At 45.8% G+C, this 24,049-nt stretch overlaps 1 protein-coding gene across 3 annotated transcripts in view; it reads left to right on the top strand.

Annotated features, from left to right (window-relative positions):
- Positions 1-21,262: 21,262 nt before the first annotated feature.
- Positions 21,263-24,049, top strand: part of TCF7 (transcription factor 7) — a 67,252-nt gene continuing 64,465 nt past the window's right edge. The window contains exons 1-3 of one of the 3 annotated variants that reach the window (XM_030504625.1): positions 21,263-22,096; positions 22,217-22,283; positions 22,627-22,733. In XM_030504625.1, coding sequence (XP_030360485.1) covers positions 21,899-22,096; positions 22,217-22,283; positions 22,627-22,733 — 372 coding nt within the window. In that variant the 5' untranslated portion in view covers positions 21,263-21,898. The remainder of the gene's footprint in view (positions 22,097-22,216; positions 22,284-22,626; positions 22,734-24,049) is intronic. The other 2 variants (XM_030504624.1, XM_030504626.1) reach the window with 2 other exon arrangements.

A 24,049-nucleotide genomic window follows, 5' to 3' on the forward strand; every position in this document is an offset into this window, starting at 1 on the left:
TGCCACAGCCGGAGCTGCGAGTGACCACTAGTCAGCATTGCAGCCTTTCGACAGAAAACACATTGTTTTCTGCTATGTGGACAAACAGGTTGGACTAATTACACATATAATCATTATTATTTATGCTCTACAGACATCAGAGTTTTGTCTTTAAATGAATTTATAGAGGGGGGAAAAAAAAAATCACAAAGCTGAATAATCCCTTTAATTATACGCTTAAAAATCCTGAATGGAAGAAATTAGGAGACACAAAGGAACAAACATAAACTAATTATTCCTTGTTTTGCAGCTAACATATTTCTATGGTAACCACTATGGTCTTCGAAGAAATTCAATGATCTTTTTAAATCAGATCATCAGGAAAGTCACCCAGTAAAGCCACAAACCAAAAATCTTTCAAATAAGCCTAGAGATGAAGGAGGAAATTCCTGCTTTTCCCAGCTGTTCATCATTACAGCCATGAAACTGCATCTTCATCAAAACCACCAAGGAGAGTCTCTCTTACGTGCTGTGTGGGGAGTCAGTGGGTATTGGAATCCCAGGCTGGTTTGGGGTGGAAGGGACCTTAAAGCTCATCCAGTTCCAACCCCCTGCCACGGGCACACAGGCATATGTGTGTTATATAGAAGAGCAGAGAGGACTTTCAGCTCTCCTGTATCCTGCATGTCAATATGGGAAGGTGAACAGAAGAGAAGAACACATGGTTTTAATACTTGCAGTTTCTGCTTGCACACTTTTGAGTTTGAAGGCTTCTTGCACAACCTCAGTTTTCTTGTGCATCTTCAAGTTGATTGTCAAGTATTGATTTAAGTGTGGAGTGTCCAGCTCTGATTCAACAGTATGTGAAGCACGTCAGGTAGGCAAAGGTGCACAAGTTTGGTAGGTCAACACCGCGTGGAAAGTGGAGGAGTATTCAGCAAAGACCAAGTTTACATATTTTTGCCCTTGAAGTGTAGTGAATTAATCAAACCCATGCACTTCAAACCTAAACCAGCCTGTCACCAGCTTCCCATCACCAAACGTCAGTCTGGGGGTGCATTGCCAGGGGAGTAATTCAAGCAGAGTGGCCCCCGGAGCCAGCAGATCCTGGCTCTGTGGGAGGTTCACCTCTCCAGGCTGTGCAGAGCTTGACAGCCAAAAAGACAGCTCCTGCAAACACACCTCAATCTTCTTTTGACCACACCACCAAAACCAATGGCTTCCCCTATCACATCTGTGGCCATGCTGGCAGCTACAGATAAAGAAGTTAACTGAATGGGCTCCTATGAAAGGATTCAGTTAAGAGGAAAGTCCCTGTAGCTAAAACCGAGCAACAGGGTTCACTTTTTCACAGAATTCAGAGTTTTTTCCCTTCCTTTGGTCTCCACTTGGCACTTTGACCATCACACTTTCAGATGTCTACCTTCCTCCACTGCTGTGAGCAAAACAGGAACTTCGCTGCAGAAAACTAAGTTGGATGCTCTGCGTGTTCTGTCTCTATGCTGGGATGAGTTTCTGTCCCAAACAGAAGAAATAACAAGTAACTTCAGTGTCAGCAGAGACTAAAAGGCTGCCCAGCTTCCTGTTGGATGGCTTTCTACATAACAGCCATTATAGGCTTTACCATTGTTCTTGGATGGTTTTTGCCACAGCTTTGTAAAGACATGAAGACATGTCACACATCCCAGGTACAGTCCAGCAAGAGATTCATTCCTGCCTTTGGTTAACATAATATTCTTAATAACAGCAATAAGAGCTCCTATTAAGACATCCTGCTGGCTTCAGAGAACAGGTTCCTGTTTTCCTCAGGTTCTTATTTTAGCAGCTTCGCGGGACTACGTAAACATGTGAGCTAGAAACAAAAGAACCATACAGATCATTTGCTGGGAGCTTGGGGTGGGTGATCAGATCCAAATATCCTGCTAGACTGAAGTCACTGCCCTGGACTTCCACACAGCTGCAGAACAGGGAATATCACGGGTCTGGGTGGGCTGCTGCTAGAAAGAGGAGCTTTCCCATCAACTTCACTGCGAGACAGCAAGCTTGGGACAGACAGAGATGTACCAAGAGCAACCAACACTGAGCAAACACTATCGGGAGCGGGGAAAGGATGTGTACAGCGTGGCATCTCACCGCAGTAGGAGAAACTTGCTTCCATTCAGTGCAAGACACCTCAGCTCTGTGCTGTGCCTTGTGGCCCCATTCTGCATCTGCTCTGCCAAATCTTCGTGCCCTTTGCTATGTTTAGTAAAAACCATAGTGGTTGACTACTCATTTTGTGTTTGTAGTAACAGTTTTCTTCAAAAGATAAAGCAGCTTTTTTACACACTGAAATACATCTCTAAAGTCAAGCTTGCTCACGTCCCTTTTTCCTTTTTCATTAATCCAGCAAAAATATCAGAACCTCCATGATAAGCAGCACCACACTTGTAACAGCCAAAAGAGCTGAAAAATCTTCATGAGAGTTTTTTGGCTCTTGATTCTCCAAAGCACTTAAGCAGGAGCTTAATTTATGGGGGGTAAGTAGATGTGGCTCCAGTGGGACTACAGAGCTGATTAAAGAATAAATGTAATTGTCTCTATAGATCAATGCCATAATTTATTCCTCCTGGAGTATCAGATGGATCCTTATAGCCTCTTTGATAAACTCGTGCAGTGCAAAACACTAAGTCATCCAGCCTGTGAAACCACACACACGCTGCTGGAAATTATACCCAGCTAGGTATTAACATCGCTGTCCAAGTATTTCATTTCTATTACATTTTCTAGTTAACTAAAACAGGGGTTTTCCAGAATTCTATATAAAGAGCTCATAAAAGCAACCTCTCACCTTTTTCCAACGTCTTGACAAATTCCAGAGCAAAAAACCCTCCAAACCCACAAAAACACACATCTATCAGGTCAGATCCCTTCAACAGGGACAAGTGTTCAAGACCCTGGAAAATAACCTCAGGTATTTAGAATAGAAGAATTTTGTAGGCCAGCTATAGGGCACGAAATCAGATATTGGAGCTGCTTCTGTTGATAGTTGGTGCTTTGGACACATTTATCTGCACTTCAGGGACCCTTATTCTATAGCCACTGAAAGTGCACCCATCAGAGGTATGATTTAATGGCCTTCACAGCAACCAGTGACCCTACAGGAAGAATAAATGAGTGTGTGTTGTTAGCTGAAGGCGAAGGCATGTTTTGCACACATGATGTCACTCTTGCAACTCAGGAAGAACTAATTGCTCGGCTTGTTGTAAAGTCTCATACTCGTTGGGTTCACTTGCAAATTATAGTCGTCTGGAAAGCTGCAGTATGTCATCAGCACACAGCAATGCTGTCTGAAGCGTAATTAATATCTGTCTTTCTTTTCAAGTTCCTTATTTACCCTCTTTCCCCCATGACAAATATGTTAATGCCCTCTCCAAAACCCACAAGTTGTCATTTTCAAAGAGCCCCCGTCTTTCTGCCTTGAGCTCAACACTTTAGACTAAATCACGGGGAGCCTGTTCTTGCCCCCATTAAAGCTATTGAGGGTTTTGTCAGTGACTTCAGTGTAAGCAAACTCTCACAGGCTGTAATGGGAGCAGGACCACAGACCTATTTTGCTTTGCACCTTCAGCCAGAGGAAAAAAAAAGGCACCACCACACCAAACAAACAATAGGCAGAGATTGCCTTGGAGCTCTGCAGGATTTTGGGCTGAATCAGGTGCCCAGAGCAACACGAGCATCATCAAACCATCCAGTCTTATGGGTTGCAATGGATTACAGGGTCCTAAAAGGCTTTGGTTTTGATTTTGAGAATTGATTTTATGTCTTGGGGGTTATTTTCAGCAATATTATCTGCTCACCTGATTCTCTTTTAAGTGCTTATCTGCAAAGGGTGAAATACTGCCCAGAGCTTTATATAGTTGCATGTGAAAATAAGCATCCAGATGTGTATCAGTGACAGCAATAACTGTACTGGTAGCCCAGACCATTACTGGGAACATTTTGACACCAGCTCGCACTCATACAAGGACCTGGATAACTCTGAATATGCGCCCATTTTTGTGTGTGTCTTTACAGATGAGTCACGTTTACAAATAACAAATGCATTTACACTAAAAGCAGAAATAGGAACTCCTGTATTTAATTACCCACACCTGGGTTCTACTTTTCCTTTCGTATTAAAAAGAAAAATCCCCTGATTAAATCATCTGCCATGCAGCAGAAATCTCTGTGCAAAATGTACTATTTCCACTAGTACATGGCTGCTGGTTTCAGATGTGAATAAAGCATTTCCCTTTCCAAGGTTTAAACACATGGCAAGTCCCCATGCTGTATTTATCAAGTTTTCACATGTTTCTATCCTTCCACAATTAGCAAGGCAGATCTTCTGGAATTCTTCCTGTATTACTAATATGAATGTACTTGCAGGTAAGAAACTGCAAGATGTTATAAATATCATCTTCTTTTGCACATAGTGCTGTAACACAGAGGTTCAGACACCCATTTTTTCCCCCAAAACACCCAGCTGTATCCAGACTTCAGCATTAGCTCATACTTAGCTCACCTCTCCCATTGACCTAGAGCACCTTGCAGACCCTCTTGGGACCATGACTGCAAGCAGATAGTCATATTTAACTCCAGCTCAGCCTCAGTAGCATCAGGTGCATCAGTAGTGGTGCAAACTAACTTGTAAGCACAAAACACACGCAGAGCCCACACCACCCCTTACACTGAAGGCTTTGATGCAGTCTCAGTCCTGCTGAGCAGAGGCAGAAGGAAGCCCATAGTCTGCAATCACTTCTACAAGTGTTCTACAAGCCATCTGCTATTTACATTTTTAAAAGGCTTTTACATTACATAGGTAGAGCAGAATGACAGAAAAGAATCTGTTTCAGCAGGCTTATTTCTTTTAATGACATCTATTGATCCTTATTCCATCATGGTTTAGACGTGCTTCTTCAGCATTAGTGTAAAACCCTCCTACATTCATCATTTAACAAAGATAACCCCTGTGCATCTAAAAGCATGCAGGAGTTTCTAAAGCCTGCCAGACAAAACCCAGCGGATTTTAATGATCTTCTCTTCCAGCAACAAATGGCCAGCTCTTGGAATAGGGGCTATGATTCAGGATTCTTGGGTTCTGGTCTTCGTTTTGCAATCCCATCACTGCCAAGCTACCTTTGACACCTCTGTGCCTCAGCTTGCCTGCTTCGTAAATGGGCCCAGCAACACCTGTCACATGGGCTTGAAAGGTTGAGTTAATTGCTGCTCATAAATCATATTGAGAGCCTTGAAAAAGAGAAATATATATGTATGCAAAGTAGTTGTGATGTTGTAATAGAGTTGCCTTGCTTTCAGATGCAGTGTTCAAAATTAAACTCTTAGGAGATTCGTATTTCTTGTATCACTGTGCTGCCCATTAGCATTAAGGATTACTTCCCGAATATTCAAAACCTAGGTACAATATTTGTGCAATTAAAGGCAACGCTACTCATCGCACTTGCAGGGGAAGATGCTGGCGTAGGAACAACTCTCTCTTCATCTCCCAGTGAAGAGGAGCAAGTTTTGCAATCATTTCAAGGGCTGTAGGGCCCAAATCTATTCACCAGTCCTAATCAGCCTTGCAAAGCAACACTGCCACTTTATAAGACACAAATCCTACATTTAGTAGCTCAGTCAAACAAATGCTTCTCCTCCATCCTCTTAGCCAGCTCACTGGGTGGCTGAGGCATTTAAAATTAGGCACCTTCACTTTGTGAAGTGTTCTGAGATCCACCAAGCACGAAGCAGAGTGTCAAGATCACCATTTTCACTTTGATTCCCCCCCCATGAATTACTCGCTATCAACTACAGATGCTTTTTGGACAAGCAGCAGATAAGGGGGTTAGGAATGAATACTGCACCTTTCGAGGTATTATACACAGGAATGCAGTTTGCAGTAGCAGAAATAGGATCAAGCTGTGAAGTTTGGGTTAGATGAGAAATTCCCTATTTATACTTTAATGATTTTTCAAAGCCTCAGTTTTCCTTCTGCCCACCAGGAGGACAAGGGAACATGACAAGCTTTCAATCCAGAACTCAACAGAACCCAGTGGAGCTGGGCTCTTTTCTTGGGCTTTTGGCCTAATTTCCCCTCTAAGAGCCAAATTAGATAATTTCAGCGCCTCCTCCACGCAGCAGTGAAGTGGCACAAAAAGCAATAAGATTCATGGAGGTGCCTATAGCAAGATGACTCCGTTCCTACACATTTCTCCCACTGCTCCTGCGGGTTGAACACTCCCTGTGCTCCGGGCAGACACTGTACACAACCACAAGTGGACCTTCGGAGGAGAGAGGACGTGAATCCCTGCTGAGCTGTTCCATCCCAGTATGATTTCCAACCACACAACTACGACAAAATCCCAGACGATGAGACCTTTAGAGACTCATCCTTCACCCCTACCCAGGGCACCAACATAAGCTCCACTCCCAGAGCAGCTTACTCAGTCTCTCCTACAACTCATGTTAAACAGGCAGGTGAAAGATTAGCCTTTTACTTAACCATTTCAAATTGAATTCTCTCTGGTTCTTTCAGGCCGGGTGTGCTTCACCAGGGAAACCTGAGGTTTGCTGGGGGGATTTTCTTCCTTAAATCTTATACATGAGAAAATAAAGAAGTTATTATCAAGCTGGAAATGCTTAGTGTGCTTCCTAAAATGAACCTGATGTCTTGGTGATAGCATGGCAACTTGCCTTTGGTGCTAAATTTCAGTTTAACAGAAAAAGACAAGCGAGGGCATCTTAACATCTTAGTAGCCACCTACTACTGTATGAACAAATCAAGCTACAAGAAGAGATTATGATGTATTTCTTGCTTGAAATCAAGAGGAGCATCAAGTATGCTGGATTGCCCAAATTCTGACCTGAATCTGAAGCAACCATATTGTCTAAGAAGGGGCCTGGACACTGAGTAAAGCCGTCTATGCGCTAGAGAATGTAAATAGGGACAGGTAATATAAATAACACATGACTGCAGGATCCAGCCCTCATTTGGGGGCAGAATGCTGAAACTATAATTGCTCTTGCAATGAATAGCTGATGAATGAAAACAATTAGTCATTTTATTTAAGCTGCTCTTAGTTCTGCCAACACAAGTTTACAAAAGTCATTAGTCAGACTGCACGCAGAAAGGAGGAAAAAGAGATTTCAGTTTTAAAACATCATTAGGTTGAAAGCAGCCCCCCAACTCATAAAGATGGTCAGGACTTCTCCTCCTTTCTGGTGGCTCCTTTTTGCCGAGGTTTGCTTTTGAGTGACAAAAACCAGAGGGTTTAGTATGGTGGTTTTTAACAAGACAGCAAGCAAGCCAAGCCTTGGGACTGCAGGAGCAAGGAATTTATAGGTTGTCACAAGACTTGGGATAAGATTAGGAGCATAGGAGCAGTGCAGGAGTGGGCACAGGCCATCTAGGAGCAAGGCGCTGTGCCTGCTGAGGCATGGCCTCCCTCCACTGAGCCACACTGAAATTCAGCAGCAGGTTGGATGTGGAAGGAGGCCAACACAAGCACCATGGGGCAGGATGGAGGGGCACGGCTGCCCCTGAGCCTCCTCCTCTGCCTGCCCTGCAGGGACAGGTGGCTCCTCAGCAAGTCCCACCACAGTCCTGCCAGCCCCACATGTCAGCCAACCCCACAGCATCAAACCCAGCAAGAGACACCTCGCTTCTCTGCATTTAACCTTCTCAGGTTTGAAGGTTTGGAGAAACAGGGCCACCACGAGCACAGAAGACTGTACATTGGCAGTCTTCCTCCCACCGCAGCCATCCCCAGCCCTGTCAAGGGTCTCCTAATCCATTAAGACACAAACACTGACTGCAAAGTACAAACAGACATTAAATACACCATCAATACTGAACAATCAGTGCACGAGAAGATGGGCAAGAGTGGGTCAGCAGGGAAGGAGTGCACGGGAACAGTGCCCTGCCTCAGAGGCAGCATGGGTCTTGGCATAGCCACTGCCTCCCCATTGCCACAAGGCTTTCAGCATCAGCAATGAGAATCAGGTGGAAACTTTGTGCTTTCCAATACCTTAAAACAAAAGGCAGCTTATAAGACTTTTCCCCTTTCCTGGGAACTTGAAGTAGTGGTTCCAGCTTTGCCTCGCAGCTATACACAGCATCAAAAGCATGCTCTTGAGACCATACCGAGCTACAGCAACACAGCTGAAGAGGAGCACGTGTTTCTTTTTATTGTGACTTCTAAAAGAAGCCATAAATGCACCAACCCAGACATTGTGAAATGCTGAAGTGCCACTGACAGGAAGATGGGAAGCAAAGTGCATGACCAGATTCTAATGGAGAATGAGTTCTATGATTGTATTAATTAATGATTCTGTGGAAGGGACCATCTCCCAAATGTCTGGATACAGGCACGCATTTGGTTAATCATGAGGAAGGAAAACTCTTTTGCAGCAGATACTTCCATCAGGCAAGATGATCTTGATGTAGTCTCTAGACGGTCAACTCTGTATGTGACCTATCAGCTCTATTTCCCTGGATGCTCCAGTCTCCATTCTTTTCACTTTTATTTAGTATTTGAGTCACTGTGCTCCTATTTTCCTAAAGAATATGGTACCTTGCTACAAAACGCACCATCAAGACTGAACAGTTACTGGCATCCCCAGCAAGACCCACACAAATTAATGGTCATAAATACAAGTCTTTGATAGAGTCTGAACAAGACTAATAGGTAAAGGCAACTAATGATTCTTTGCTTCAGCTATCCTATCTTTGACATCACAAAAAATACCTGCTTTAAAGATGCTTCAGGTTGTTCTATTCGCTTTCTAAATGGTATGTGCTGCTCAAGAAGTCAGCTTATTCCCCTGGCTGAATTTCCATGTGCCATATGCTCAGAGGCAGAAAGGAGCCTTTCTGCAGTCCTGCTGCTTGAGTGAGTCCCCGTGAACCTCTTGTCTGCTTGGATCTCCAGGAAGTAGCGTTGAATCTCCTCAGCAGTGTTTTAATTGGCACTGCAAGAACATGCTGTCATCACCCCCCTTCATTCTCCAATGTATCGCTCCAAAATCACAATGCTACTTCTCTAATTATTTTATTTGGCAACCCAAAAATAAGTGTAATTACAGTGCTCACTATTATCCTGTGAGAAGGACAGAGAACCAGATCATTTGGAGGACAAAAAAAAACCTCGGACCATTAGGTCCTGCTCATACTCAAATACAAGTCTCCAAAGGGAATATGTGGTTGTCCATGAAATATTGCTGCCATCCTTGAGAGCAGTTCTCCTTTAGACCAATATTGAACCAATACTCCAGCACGACAGAGGCACAGTAATCCTGGATATGCCATATTCCCATACGAGGTGTTGAACAAATGTCTTTACCACATGTGGTCATTAAAGATTTGATGTCAAGATGAAAGGTGTTAACCTTGGAAACCTGGCCAGACTCCAACACGGGTAATTGCCTTCTGCCTCCCCAAGCAGCTCTCTGTACAGTTTCAGCTGGCCATTTCAGACCTCAAACCGTTACGTAGCCCTGCTGTGAGTGGCTTAAGAAAAGGACTTTTTGATCACTGTGACAACTCAGTGATACTGGGCATTAACAGCTCATATTATGGAGTTGCAAACCTTAGAGCTGTAACAAATCATGCCATGGAGAAACTACTCCAGTTACTGTGCATTGCTGCAGCCCTTTTAGACGTGAGTAGCTCTAGGAATGCAGAGAAACCCCCTGTGCAGATAACTGCTGTGGGATGGACCTTTTGGAAAGGAAAGATTGTATTCTCACTCACAGTGCCTGCTTTGGAAGAACCTCACAGGCTAGGGTGCTGTTTTACTGGCATTAGCTGTTAGTTTGCATTGTGTCACTGTTTCTCATAGAAGCAGTCCTGCTCGGATCCGAGTTAAGGGGAAATTTTGCAGTCTTTTAACACCATTATCAAGCGCAAACATGGCATGTATAGCCTGGCCACTGGATGCTACCAGCACACTGAGCACTGCAGCACTGAGACCTGCTTTGCAAGCAGAGCATTTACAATGCCAGACACTCTTCTCAAGGAAGGTTCCCCAGAGGCAGTATCTACATTGCTGGGCAGATGCTCCCTGCAATCCTTGTCCCTGGTACACACACTCTCTCCCCACAGTCTGTTCCAGGGTGCACAGCCATCCCCCACATGCACTAGTTTCCTCTGTGAGGAAGCCAGGGCATGCCTGGGGATGGGAGCAGAGCTGCATGCCAAGAGGTCCATAGCTGGTCCAGGGACCAGAGCAGTGGGCAGTAACAAACTGCAGCTGCTGATGCTGCAGCCTGCGTGCTGAGGGCAAGCAAAGAGCAGCCCTGAGAATATCTGCACAAGTTTCCCAAGTGTTTTTACCCAAGATTGTTATTACCATCCTCCTTAGTACCAAATGCATCTTTTCCTTACAAAAGGGAATCCTACTTTAGCTGAAGCAGACAATTCCTGTGAGTCCCATACTGAACAACACTGGCTCCACACAAAACCCCAATGCAGAGATTCACTGAGGCTGCCACACAACTGGTTTAAATGCAAGTGACTTCAAAGAGTGTGAACTCACACACAGCACAGGAGATTGCTGTAAAATGGGTTGGCCATCGTATGATTGTAAGAGTAGAAATAAATCCTTATTTATGTAAAAAACTCCTGAGCCTACCTGATCTTGTATTGATTACCATGCTATCTTAGATGCATTTCAGAAGACCTTTAAGAACAGTATGCAGTAACCAGAGGCAGTGATGATCTCCTTTCAATGGTGAGTTTCTGACACCGCAAAGAACAACGTGGATGATGTGCAGAAATTTTCCCAGTGCTCAACATGCAACTTATCAAATTCCCTTCAAGCATTCATCACACCCATGCAAATAATTTATTCTTCCCCACAGACACTTTGTGTTTGATCACAATGACAGCTCACTGCAGCTACTCTGCATCAAATACATTGCAGAGCTTCAAACCTCAGAGCAACAGCTAAATCACGTCGAGGAAACCTATTGAGGGGACGTCCATTCCTGCAGTCCCTGCACACAGTTACACCTCATGAACACAGTTAGATTCAGTTATGTCAGCAAGGTCTGCGGAACCAAGACTATGCTGTTGAAAAACAAGCTGTTAATCCTGGAAGGGATTAGCACATTGGAAGGTAAGCAAATGCTCAAGATTATTGTTACAAGAAAGGCACTTTGATTATAAACTACTTTTTTATCATCTACAAGTCACCTGTCCTGCAAATACACATGCACTGATTTGTCTATGAAACCCCCGGGAAGCCACAAACAGGTTTCAGGATCTGCTGATCGGTGTAAGCAGTCTGTCAGAATAGCTTCAGCAAATAAGAGAAATGCAAAATACTGAAACATACCTAGAGGACAGAGTCTCCTGGCTGAGCGGGATTGCAGGCGGGGACCCAAGAGCCCGTCATTTGGGATGGAACGGCTTCTACAAATCAATCAGTACAGAAAGCAAACATCACACAAGCTCTGCATTTACCAGGCACTGTTTGACAGCAAGAAACAAGCTACAGCATAGAAAATTTCTGTGTATTTTAAGCCTCCATCCCAAACTGACTCCACATACAATTCATCTGCAGGCTGTAATTTACTAAATCCATCTGTTGTTCCTGCAGCCTGCTTTCTGGAAATGCTGCATTTCAAGGGTCTGCTTGTTAGAGAAGGTCAAAGAGTAAAGCAGGCCCTTTCATTTTAAGTGACTTGAAAGAAAAGGAAAGGAAATTTATATTTAGAAATAGCAATGATTAACTAGGGGAAATATATTAGAGCATTAAAATAAACGACATAGAATAGCTCTTACTTCCAATTAGGCTGACTTTACTTCAAGAAAAATATTTATATACAAATATAAAAAGCTGGGGAATGCCAACCTATACTGAGATGAAAGCATCTCATAACATAATTCATGTTTAGCCATTAAAATGGGTGATCATATTTTTATGTACTTTTTCTTCTTGTCCTTCTCAAGTCTCTGCTTCTGTGCTTTCTTCTCCAGTCACCAAGACTTTTAGCAACTTCTGTCTGTTACCAAGCTGCCTCTTGCAACCACACACCTTCCACATCTCCACAGCCTCCAGAAACACCTCATCTGCTACTACTGCATCATTCCTGGATCCATACACATCACAAGCAGAATGGCTGCAGAATTAAGGACACAAACTCCCATACACATCAGTCCAAAACTAAGGGTCTCAAGAGCTGAAGTCTGGACCAGAATCCCCCAACTCTAGATTGTATTCAGGGCTTCTGTTATCAGTCCACTTATTGGGCAGGATAAAAAACACTGAAGCCACTTCAGAAAAACAGAAAAAAGCTGTGGGTAACCCCTGAGTATACCTTTATAGTCAGCAAAGTGCTGGTGGTAGAGTGCAGAGCAACACAAGTCAGCCCAGAACCCCAGAGATGTACCTACAGCCCCCATGGACATCCACAAGCTTGTTTTAGATGAGCAAGCTCACATATCACTAGTGCTGTAGCCATCACCAGGAAGGAAAGAAGGAGCCCTCAGCCCCCTGCTTAAATACCGAGCAGCTGATGCTGTAGTAACCCAGGTGTTAGCTTCCAACTAACCAGTTAAAGGTGCATCACATTCATCTGCAGTCCTGCTTCAGGGCTGTGCTACAGACCACGGTCACAGCCTTAAAGGATGTGAGCCTTAAATGGCCCAATAATTGACACCATACGAGGCAGTTACTGGGGGAAAACACAATTAATACAGCTGAACTTAGACCAGGAGATTGGAATCACCATCTCTACAAGTGCAAAAGTCTCCCAGGACTCTTACTGGCATGAGTAGTCAGGCTGTCAGCCCAAGAACCATCCCAAGCTCGGATGTGCTAACGTCATGCAAGAACACTGGTTCAGTCCTGACTCAGAAGAACCCATGTCACCTACTGAGTCACCAAAATCATCCCTTGCAGCATGGGTTTCCTTGGAGTCCTCTTTGTAAGCCCTGCTTTGGCCCGGCCCTGTTTTGCCTATACGATATAACATGGTGAAAGTCAAAAGTCATATGATGCAATGAGCTGCAGAGTGTGTTTGTTTTCTTAGGGGCTCTCCCTCCCTCCCTCCAACTACAACCCTACCAAAAGGCCTTTGTGTAGGGAGCAGAATAAGGAGCATAGCAGAGTGTTCACATTTACTTATGGAAGAGCTACTCCAACGACTCCTCTCAAGCCTCTGAAGTCAGCTCCAGTACAGTTATTTGGCCTAAGTTCATCTAAACTAAATGGCTGACTTGGTTCAAATACGTTGCACAACCAAATGATAAAATTGGGAAGGGGGGGGGGAATGATTAGTGATGACACATGTATTTAACACTGCATGTCTCCTCTTTCCAGATTAGGAGGAGCTGGCAAGCTTTAGTCTGTACACATGCCAACAGCGGATGTCGGCACATATACAACACTTTTCAGAACAACATACTGTTGAAACATGTAGTTCAACTCAAAGGCACCCCTTCTGTTCAGCTAGCCCAAAACAACTATCTGGATTGTCTTGCTTAATATGGTAGGATTTGTAGCACAGCTTTTAACGCTGCTTTAATCTGGTTTCTTTATAGCCACTTCTGAAGTGCAGAGAAGTAGGAAGGAGCAACCGTGCTGTACTTTGCACGAGGTCCCCCACATCCATGTGAACCAGGGGAGGTGATGAAACTGCTGACAGGAGGGAAATGGCAAGGAAAAGGGGGTGGCATACCCAATGCAGGAACACAAGCCTCCCTTCCGCTTTTACCTTTCCTCACTTTCCTTTCATTTTCCAGCCTGAAGCACAGAAAAGGACGATGCTGACAGGCTCACCCTGGCTTCTTGTCAGTGTGTCTCCAGAAAGTCATCAGTAAAGATGTGAAAGAAGTAACATCTGCAAAATAAATAAGAATGTATATGAGTGGTAGCTGAAGTGTTCTGCATTCATTAGCAGGCAGCTCTGCTGTGCTGAATTCAGATTTGTAAATATGTTCAGTTCTTTCCTCCTTTTCCTGTCAATAATTGTGGTGTGAACATTTATAAATTCAGTGTTCTGGCCCCTCCAGTCCCATGTTCTTTTCCCTGCTTCATTTCCCCCCTCATCTCTTCAATTATTTTTCTCCTTTCTCACAGCAGACAACACTCATAAACTAAAAAAAAGCCCTAATAAATGCAGAGAAAGACATATTTTGCTGTGGGTCTGGAGTGGTGCTGGGTGTATCAGAAGCGATCGATACACCCCACATGATATGGATGGCGCTTAGACATTGGAATCATTTTCTTTTGGCTTCTGATCTGGCCACCTTATCCCACCACCATCACCCTGACAATTTCCTTTGAGGCTCACTTCCTACCAGCTGTTTGCGCTTCTTTCCCCCTTTCTTTCTGCATAGCTCCAGCACCAGGAAGGAGGTGATCAGCCTGCAGAGATGCAGGGAGGGCTCCCTGCCATGGCACTCAGAGGTGTGTTCGTGTAAGGCAGGGGGGACTGCCAAAGCCTCCAGCTCTGTTCTGCACAAATCTGATGTGCTAATGTGGGGATCACAGCAAGAGCTGCAGCCAAGGTTGTCATAATAATCCCAAACCCTTTTCACTCTTCCCCAGCAGCACCAGTCCCCGCAGGTACCTCTCGGTGAAGCAGCCTCTAGTTTGGGTCTTGTTCCTTTCATTGCCCTCTTGAGCATCCAGAGAGCAGTTCTCCAGTCAGATGTCCCCGCTCACAACTAAAACCAGTTTCAGTGTCTGCCCTCGGTTCAGCAGTTCACTGCTGCCATCCAGCCCCATTTCCAGCAATGATCCTCATTCAGGTCTGTCTAACCCAAGTTTTTGGAAATTATTCTTTTAGTGCCCTTTTAACTGTCTTTTAGGCAGGGGCTCGTTTGGACAGAAGCAGGTTGGGGAGTGCCTGTGTGTGAAATTACACTGCCCCATCTGATGGAGCACAGTCACCTTTGGTGGGAGATGGACAAGAAGGGAAGAAGCAGTTGGAAGCTGTGCCTGGATAATAACCTCTTAACCAGGCTCGGCGTGGCCTGGATAACAAGTCTGAGCAGAGCCGGGGCTAAAAGAACAATATTTGGATTTCTTCTGTACTTTGTTCCATGCGATGTACAAACAGGAATCCCAGGACAAAGTGTACTCCATGTGAATTGTACCAAATGCACAGCAAGGGGCTGCTTCTGTTGGCTTGTAAGAATTTGGTTAAAATGCAGAGGACACTGCCAGAGAAAAAAGGAACCCAGTCCTTTGGTTTGGTAAAAATAAGCTTTTATGGACATGAAAATCAACATACTTTTCCCTGTGATTGATGGAAAAACGGTTGTGGAAGCAATGAGTGTGATTCTGCAAATCCATTTTCATGGGTCCTTTTAATTTAGAGGCATGACTCATCGGAGCAGGGACTACTTGGATGGTTGTATGACCACAGGATGCAGCCCTGGAAAAGTGTTTTTGTAAACAAATAAACATGCTCCTTCCTGTTGGAAACTCAGATCTTTCAGCATCAGGCGAGCGCCTGAGAACCTGACAGGGAAAGGAGTAAGAAATATTAAACACGATGCCAGTTGCTTGGTCCAGGTCCAACGGCAAGAGGTGAATGAAACACATCGAGTGAAAAATAGATGAGTCTTTTAAAGTCCTTTAATAATCTGAAGTGTTGTTTGTATCAGGAACAAAGAAAAGACTTGTTAAGTGGAAATTGCCTGCAGAGACAGTCTTACAGCCTGGCAAAATGGAAACAGAGGGGATCTTCTAGACAAAGCAAGACCCAAAATCTGCACTGGGGGATTTGACAACAGCTTGTGCCATGTTGGGCTGTACGTGCAGGGAGTTATCCAAAGATCACAGTCTCCAAAATGGATTTCACACTATGGCTTTTGACATCTGAAGAAGTCTTTGGAGAGAGATTATCCTCTTTTCCTGGAGAAAGCAGGATGCTGGCCCCTGTCAGCAGGCTGCGGTGCCTTCGCTACTTGCCTCCCAAGGGGGAAGAAAGTCCCAACAGCTGGAAACGTTTCCAGAAAAGCATGTAGGCATTTGAAAACAACCTAAATATTGCAATGACAAGGAGGCAATTTTCTGTTGGTATTTTAAAAGCTATCTTTTGGCAGCTGCTAGTGAATCCTTTAAGGACATTTAGATCAGTGCGCAGAGTCAAAGAAACACTGAAAATCATGTGAGATTAGGATGGGCAGAGTGAATCAGGTAGGGAAATGGCTGAGCAGCTGCTGGAGCCTTTTTGCTGTCACAGACCAACAAACCTGGAGGATGCCCCAAACCAACACAAAATCCTGCTGTGCCCAGCCCAGGCGAGGGAAGGAAAGGCAGAGCGGGAAGAACAACGCGAGGCTTTGCCCTTGCCTTAGCTGGGTCGAGATGTTTCAGTTGCAAACGATAGATCTATTTTACCTATTAGAGCTTGTCTAGACTAAGGAAATGTTCCTGCTATGACTATGCTGAGGTAATTACACCAGTGTAAACCCCTTTGGGCAAAACAGAGCGTTCAGTGGCCTGATTTACTCTGGTCACTTGCCAGGATTAGTTCAGCTGGTACCAGCCTATCCTCCAGGAGCTCCTGCTCCCAGCTGGAACCCCGCACAGGGGTTTTCTTCCATCTCATCTGAAACATTTGCGCTGCCAATCTATCAATCAAACCATCCTTCTGGGATGATCTGCAAACGTTCTTCTCCAAAAGAAGGGTAAATATTTAGAAGGTGCCTCTGTTAGTAGAGAATCGATTAACTGGCTACAAAAATAACTCTGGTTTTAAACTAAAGCATACTTTGGTTTGTGTATGCGTATCAGGGAAACATATTTGCTGCCAATACAGTGAAACAGGAAGGCAGATGCAGGATGTTCAACCTGCCAGGGGAAGTTGTGTCCCTTACCTACATTAAATGAGAGGATAAAATGTGTCCAAAGAGAGTAAGAGGGAGCTACTCCAAAGTGATTCTATTAAATGAACAAAAAAATGAGGAAAAAAACCCCCTAAATCCAAGTGCTTCAGTCTGAAGTCCCTTTAAAAGAGGAGAAGGGGAAACCTTAACCCAGGAGAAGTCAGCAGCAATGTTCACATTGACTTTAAAGGAGAGGCTTCACTTAATAGAACATGTTTGGTGAAGCCACATAATGCCGCTGTGCGTAGCGCGCTACAGAAATGCATGTGCTGAGTTTCACACACAGCCCTCAGAGAACAGGTTGATAACTGCAGGATGAGGAACAGAGGGATTGACAGGCAGACTTGGTTATAATTTAATCTGGTTTACTGTTATCTGCAGCTGCTACGGTTAAAATGTTCTAAAAAGTCATTGCACACCTTTAATTCTGAGCAGTTACTGGAAGGCCAGTTAGAAACTCTAACAGTGGAACAAACACGCTGCTTTGAAAGCCTCCTTCCCCCCAAAAAAAGGAGGGGAAAAAAGTATGTGTGAAGCACAAAGATGACATCAGAAAAGTGCCTCAATTCACACATGGCTGCACCTCTCCGAAAAAATTAAACCAGGAACCCGGGATTGATTTAATCACCCATACAAGCGAAAAAACGTAATGAAGATACTCGGTGCCAAATTGGTTTCTTGGGACCTTTTCCATGTAAATAATACAAATCAAACCTTGAAGTTCAGTGCCGATATGATCTGACAAGTAAGCCAGGCTTTTGCTTTTACTTTGATCCAGCTCCAGAAATATTTTATCCAAGGTAAAGTTGGTTTTAAGTGTTTTCCATTTCAGTTTTTAATTTTGGATATTCATCATATAGGAAACTTGCTTATAATGCTTAAAACATCAGCCTGGCTGCACCGACTCGCCGCGCCACGCAGCAACATCTCCTGCTATTTGCTCTAAGAGGGAACACAGAACGAGCTCCCGATGCCACAGGGGGTCAGCTTCTGCCCCCTCTCTTGTTTTAATGGTACAGTGAACGTGGACAACACGAGGGGAGTATTTCCACACATCAAGTCAAGCCGACTCCAGTATCTTCAGCAGTGTCCCGCTGCTCCTAGGTGGGTTGGTGAATAACGCTTTTGAATGTAATAAGATAAACAGGCCTTTGTTTTGTGAGTGATGCCCCAAATTCCTTCCATGCTGCCATTCCCTCAGGATGCTGTCTGAGAGCAACAGTGTCGTCTCTTGATAGAAAACCTCCACATTAGGCTTATTCTGATTTTTTTAGTATTTTACTTTTATACTTGTTTGTTAAAAATATTTTAAAATCTGTTTTTACTCCATCCTAAAGCCAGGATGAAGATTCTGCAGTTCAGAAAACTATATATACATATATGTATGTATATATAAACCCTGAACCTTGTTCAAGATTCCCACTGTCTTGTGCCTAAATATGGATTTAGGCACCTTGCTGTAGGCATCCACATTGCCAGAACTCAGCTCTTGTGAATAATGTAGAATCCTCTGGATTCTCTTACTTCCACAAATTGGTATGCAGTATATTTAGAATTAACAGGGCCCCCTTTTCCCTTTTCACTCGAATATGTGGTGTTAGGTTAATGAAAATAAGATGGATCTTTTATTTCGGGTCTTAAATGTAATATTATTAAATGTGCCCACCAGAAATGTAGGATAAAATATTTGCTCTGCTGGAAGATTATGTGATATTTGTATTCTAAGCCTCACCACAGTGGGTTTCTTTAAATAGAAGCTATACTTTACTCTTAAATTGCTTAAGGCAAAGGAAGCAGAGATGATGTTTTTATGAATGTTTAAATGCAAATGGAACTGAGAGTGAATGCTATGCTAGCTAACATCAAAGGCTCACCAAAGTCTCTGCATTAATGAGGCTCTTTGTTTCCTGGATCACAGATTACAACAGGTTTCCAACTCATTGCCAAGGCTTTATCTCCATTTGGGAGGGCTGTAAATCTCAGACGATTTTTTTCACATGCAAAACAAGAGGATCATCTGAAAGAAGAGAGGGGGAAAAAAAAATCTTAAAGTAGCAAATATTTCATTCAAATGATTATTACTCAAAGTGGCTGCAGCTTATTTGATTTTTGTGATGTTTAAAAGAATGGAAATTTGCAGACGGAGTTTCCTATGGGGCAGCGCTCACTCATCTGGATGGGAGAGCCGAGCAGGAAAAAAGCAAAGAGCATCTTTTCCCTCTCCCTTCGCCCAGCGTAAACCCGGCCCCCGAATCAGCCCAAGAATTCTGTGTCATGCAAAATCAGCAATTAGCAGAAAGACGGATTTCGCTTCATTTAAATACATTCAGGACTTTTCAAAGTGGCTCCAACTCGTTCTTCTCCTCCCCAAAAAGTAATGAGATTATATCCCCAGTAATAATACCCTAATTAACAAGAAAAATAGGGACCGAGATTTTTAGCTTCCTATTCAAGGGCTGAATGTGACAATATGGAGTATATTGGGTCATAAAACCCAATTTACATGGCGTCATTACAGTCTGTGCAGCAGTCTCCAGGACCCAGGGCTATCTTATGCAATCTTAATTAAGGAAAATAAATATCAGGGTGTTGTTTTAAGCTACCGGAGACATGCACAGGACCTGTCGTGTGTGATCACAAGAGATGGGGAGTTTCCTTTTCCATGGGAACTGCTTAAAAATCCCTCCGACGCCGACAGAGAAGTGTCTCGTGTCCTCGGAGCGGGCTGCGAGGAGGGTAATTTGTGTTTCCTGACCCGCGGGGCCACTCAGGAAAACTCATCATTTTCGGCAGTCCAGCTGCTGGGAAGGGGCCAGGATGAGGGATGGTGGCATCGCCCTGGGCCTGGTGTGTGCTGCGGCCACGCCGCACGGACATGGGCACCCACTTGTGCTGGGAGCACCCACCGCCAAGACGCCATCCTTGCGTGCACACGTGTGTGTGTACACATGTATGTGCTGATGTGTCTGTCTGCGCACATATACATGTCCTGGTGTGTGCCTCCGTGCACACACATGTGTTGATCTGTGTCTGCGTGCACACTGACATGACCTGATGTGTCTCAGTGTGTGCACACATGTATGTGTTGATGTGTGTCTATGTGTGCACACATATATGTGCTGATGTGTGTCCATGTGTGCACTCTTACATATCCCAAAGTGTTCCAGTGTGTGCACATATACATGTTGATGTGTGTCTGTGTGCACACATACATGTCCTGATGCATGTCTGTTTGTGCAAGCATGTGTGTTGATGTGTGTCTTTGCACACATACATGTCCTGATGTGTCTAAGTGTGTGCACGCATATACGTTTGTATGTGTCTGTGTACACACACATATTATGTGTTGATGTGTGTCTGTATGTGCATGCATGTATGTGGTGATCTCTGTACAAACGCACATGTCCTGATGTGTCTCAGTGTGTGCACACATATGTGTGCTGATGTGTATCTGTGTGTGCACACATATACGTGCTGACGTGTATCTGCAGCTTCATGTACAGTTTTCTTGTCCTCTGTGTTTAGCTGTTTTAGTGCTGCCCATCTGTGCTTGTAGATTCGTGGGCAAATGTGAGCATCCAGATGTGTTTGTGTGTGCAGATGTGTTTGTGTGTGCAGATGTGCTGCTGTGTGCTGCTGTGTGCAGGTGTGTGCTCATCAGAACGCTGATGAGTTCTGGGCTATGTGTGGATCCCACTGCTGTGTGTAGCTAAGTGCTCACGTGTGCCAGATGTGTAGCTGTGCGCACTGATCTGTGTGTACAGATATGTGTGCAGATGGGCACACAGACACCTGTAGAGACATGTGTGGGGCTGCACCGATGTTGTGTGCTGATACACATGTACAGACCATGTGCACTCAGAGCTATGCACGGACACGCGTGAAGATGCACGCATGCAGCCGTGTGTGTGCAAACACATACACATGTGCAGATGTGTATGGGGTGCGTTCAGATGAGTGTGTGCACAGATGTGGAAGCAGACGTGTGTGTACACATGTGGCCACAGGTGTGTGTGCAGATGTGCCCACACAGATGTGTGTGTCCACACAGATGTGTGCGTACACGTGTGGCCACAGGTGTGTGTGCAGATGTGTCCACACAGATGTGTGTGTGTGCACAGATGTGTGTGTACATGTGTGGCCACAGGTGCGTGTGCAGATGTGTGCATACAGGTGTATGCCCGTAGCTGGGGGCTGCACAGAGCCCCCATTTCAGGCCACCACAGGGCCACCCCCAATCACCCCCCCACCCGCGGATCCACACCAGAGGGGGCTCTCCGCGCTGGGGCGGGCTGCCGGTCCCTTTAAGACAAGCACTCCAGGACCGTGTGTGCATGTGTGTGTTCATGTGTGTGTGTGCGTGTGTGTGTGTGTGTGTGTGCGCCCGCCCCTGGCCCCTCCCCGCCGCTGCCAATCACCCGGCGGCCGCTTTGATGCCGGCAGCCCTCGCCCGCCGCGCCGCCGCGCTCGCACACAGCCACCGGCCGCTCCGCGCCTCCGGTGCCGCCGGCGCCCGCTGCTCACAGCGCAACTTTCCGGGGCTCGGAGGGGCCGGGGCGGCGGCGGCGGCGGCGGCGGGGGGGGGGGGTTCGGCGGCGGTGGCGGCGGCACGGAGAAAGGGGGGGGGGCCGGTCCGGTCCAGCCCAGCCCGGCATCCCGCGACGCCCGCCCGCAGCCTGCCGAGCCCCCGCGGGCCGCCGGGGAGGGAGGGAAAGGAAGGAGAGGGGGGGGGAAGCTTTAAGAAGGAAAAACAACCATAGTGTTATGTTATTTTTGTAAAGAAAGGCTTTAGAAGAGAATTGGAAAGGGGGAAATTAAAGGGGGGGAAAAAAGTTTAAAAGTTGGAAAGGAGGAAAAAAAAACTTTATAAAGAAAAATTTGAAGAGAGCGATTTTTTTGGTTTTTTTTTTTTTTTTTTTAAGAGGAGGGAAAAAAGAGAGTGAGGGAGCAGGAAAAAAAAACACCTCATAATTACGAAGGGCTCGATCGGGCGGCGGAGAACAATACTTACCGGGAAAGTTGCTGCGCGGCCCGTGAGGGAGCGGCGGGAGGAAAATGCCGCAGCTGGGCAGCGGCGGCGGGGACGACCTGGGGGCCACGGACGAGATGCTGGCCTTCAAGGACGAGGGCGAGCAGGAGGAGAAGATCCCCGAGAACGCCTTCACGGAGCGCGACTTGGCCGACCTCAAGTCCTCGCTGGTGAACGAGTCGGAGGGAACCGGCAGCCCGGCCGCCGCCGCCGCCGACCCTGAGGTAAACCGGGCCCCCCCCCAACACACACACCCCGCCGCTCCGCCTTGCGCTCCCGCCCTGCGCGCCCCCCGCCCGCCCGCCGCCCCGCAATGCCCGTCTGTGTCTCTCCTCCCCGTGCAGGCCGTCAGGAGGGTGCAGGATCCGCAGAGGGTTTACCAGGAGAAGCTGCCCGACCACATGGATGATGGTTAGTCGCAGTGATCCCCCTTCCCTCTGTGTGTGTGTGTGTGTGTCCCCCACAGCCAAGCGCTCGCCATCCCCAGGGTGGGTGAATTCCCGTACCCGGTCCCCAACTTCACCACCACCATGCCGGCCTGGCCACCACAGCCCTCCTGGGAATGCTGCTCCTGTGGCAACGAGGCTTCCCAATGCACCCCCATGGGACCTCGGCACTCCACAAACACCCTTTCCAAGGGATACAGGGCAAAAAGACGCCCCAAAATGCTCTGTAACCTCTGTGGTGGGCCCTGACATGCAGAGGAATCACCTGTTGTAAAGCGAATCTTGATGGGGAACTTTGATTTTAACAGGTATGAAGCATCAGGACCCAGGGATGTATAAAGGATCCGCGTACTCTGGCTACCCCTTCCTCATGCTCTCAGATCCTTATCTGCCAAATGGATCCATGTCACCTCTGGTGAGTTCGTCCTCTCCTTATGGAGAAGTTTTGCGGCCTCTCTCACGCTGCTGAAGTGTTGCAGTTATCGCGCAGGCAACCACACGTGCTTTTTTCCTGACAAATTGCAGCCTGGTTCCTAAAACGCCTGGGCACTGCTCTGTCCAAATGGGAGGCGGAATGGGAAGGGGCAGAGATGCTCGGCAGCAAGCGCCTGCCTCGCTCCGAATTTGCTGGAGGAGCTTCTTTTCCAGTCTCCCCATGCTCTAGGTTCGCCTTTACTCTTCCAGCAATCAAATCCTAATATCTGATGTAAGAATGCCCCTTCCTTTTTCTGGGTCACTGGCTTTGGAGGCGAGCAGCTTCTGGTGTTTGTGTTCAGGGATGTGTCCCGCAGCTCAACTTCAGTTTGACGTGTCTGCTTGTAAAATGGCCAGGGTTTGGCCTGCCTTTGGTTAGGGCTCTGTTGTGGGTGATGCTCCAGAGAGTGGATCTTGTGCTTCTAAAATGGCAATAGAGGTTTTTAGGAAAAGGCTTCATGCTGCTGGAGGACTATTCCCGTCTTCCTCCTGTAAAGTTTTTTCCCTCTTGGGTCAAATCAGCTTTAGTAACTCTGTATATTCTCATGTTTATAAGTTTTGCTGTCTGAATAATCGAACTAAAGGCTTCTCTACAAAAGCTGTCTTTTCCCATCGCCATCTCTATCAGAACTCCAGAAAATCATGTCACGACATTGCAGCAGTCAGTTGGTGCTCGTGTTGCTCCTGAGGAGCCGGCATTGCTGCATTCATTTCAGGCATTATTCTGTTTGCAGTCAGTAAATGAGAACAGCCCGATCAAACAGATCGTTTGGCTTATTTCGGGTTTAGTTTTTCACCTTTAAAGGCATAAGTTTTAAAAGAATGTCTAATATTGTGCTTAACTTCAGTCATTTGTTGGCTAGAGGGGTAGGATGTCAAACTGGCGCTATGAAAAAGTGCTGGATTGTGGCGTATGGAACTCAAGTTAAAGCGAGGTGAAATATTGTTTGTGGGAATCACTGCTGTGCCCTGCGGGTCGATGCTGCTGGCCTGGGTGGCAGGAGATGGGTCCCTCCATGAGCCTGCCCCTACCCCAGCAGAGCCCTTCTTGGGGGCACCGATTTCCCTGCCTGGAGACTGTTGGAGCTTTGCTGAAGTGGGTTTTGAGGCTCTGTCCCGAAATTTTGAAGTCTTCCTTCAGTTTGCAGCAAGAAAAGATGTGTTTGCAAGGCAGGGCCAGTGTACGTTGTTGTAATCCAAATAAGCATTTCTTCTGTTGCTTCCCACCTTGTGTCCCTTCATCCAGGTACCAGGTAT

This window comes from Strigops habroptila, chromosome 12 (genome assembly GCF_004027225.2).
Source record: "Strigops habroptila isolate Jane chromosome 12, bStrHab1.2.pri, whole genome shotgun sequence".
Lineage (NCBI taxonomy): Eukaryota > Metazoa > Chordata > Aves > Psittaciformes > Psittacidae > Strigops > Strigops habroptila.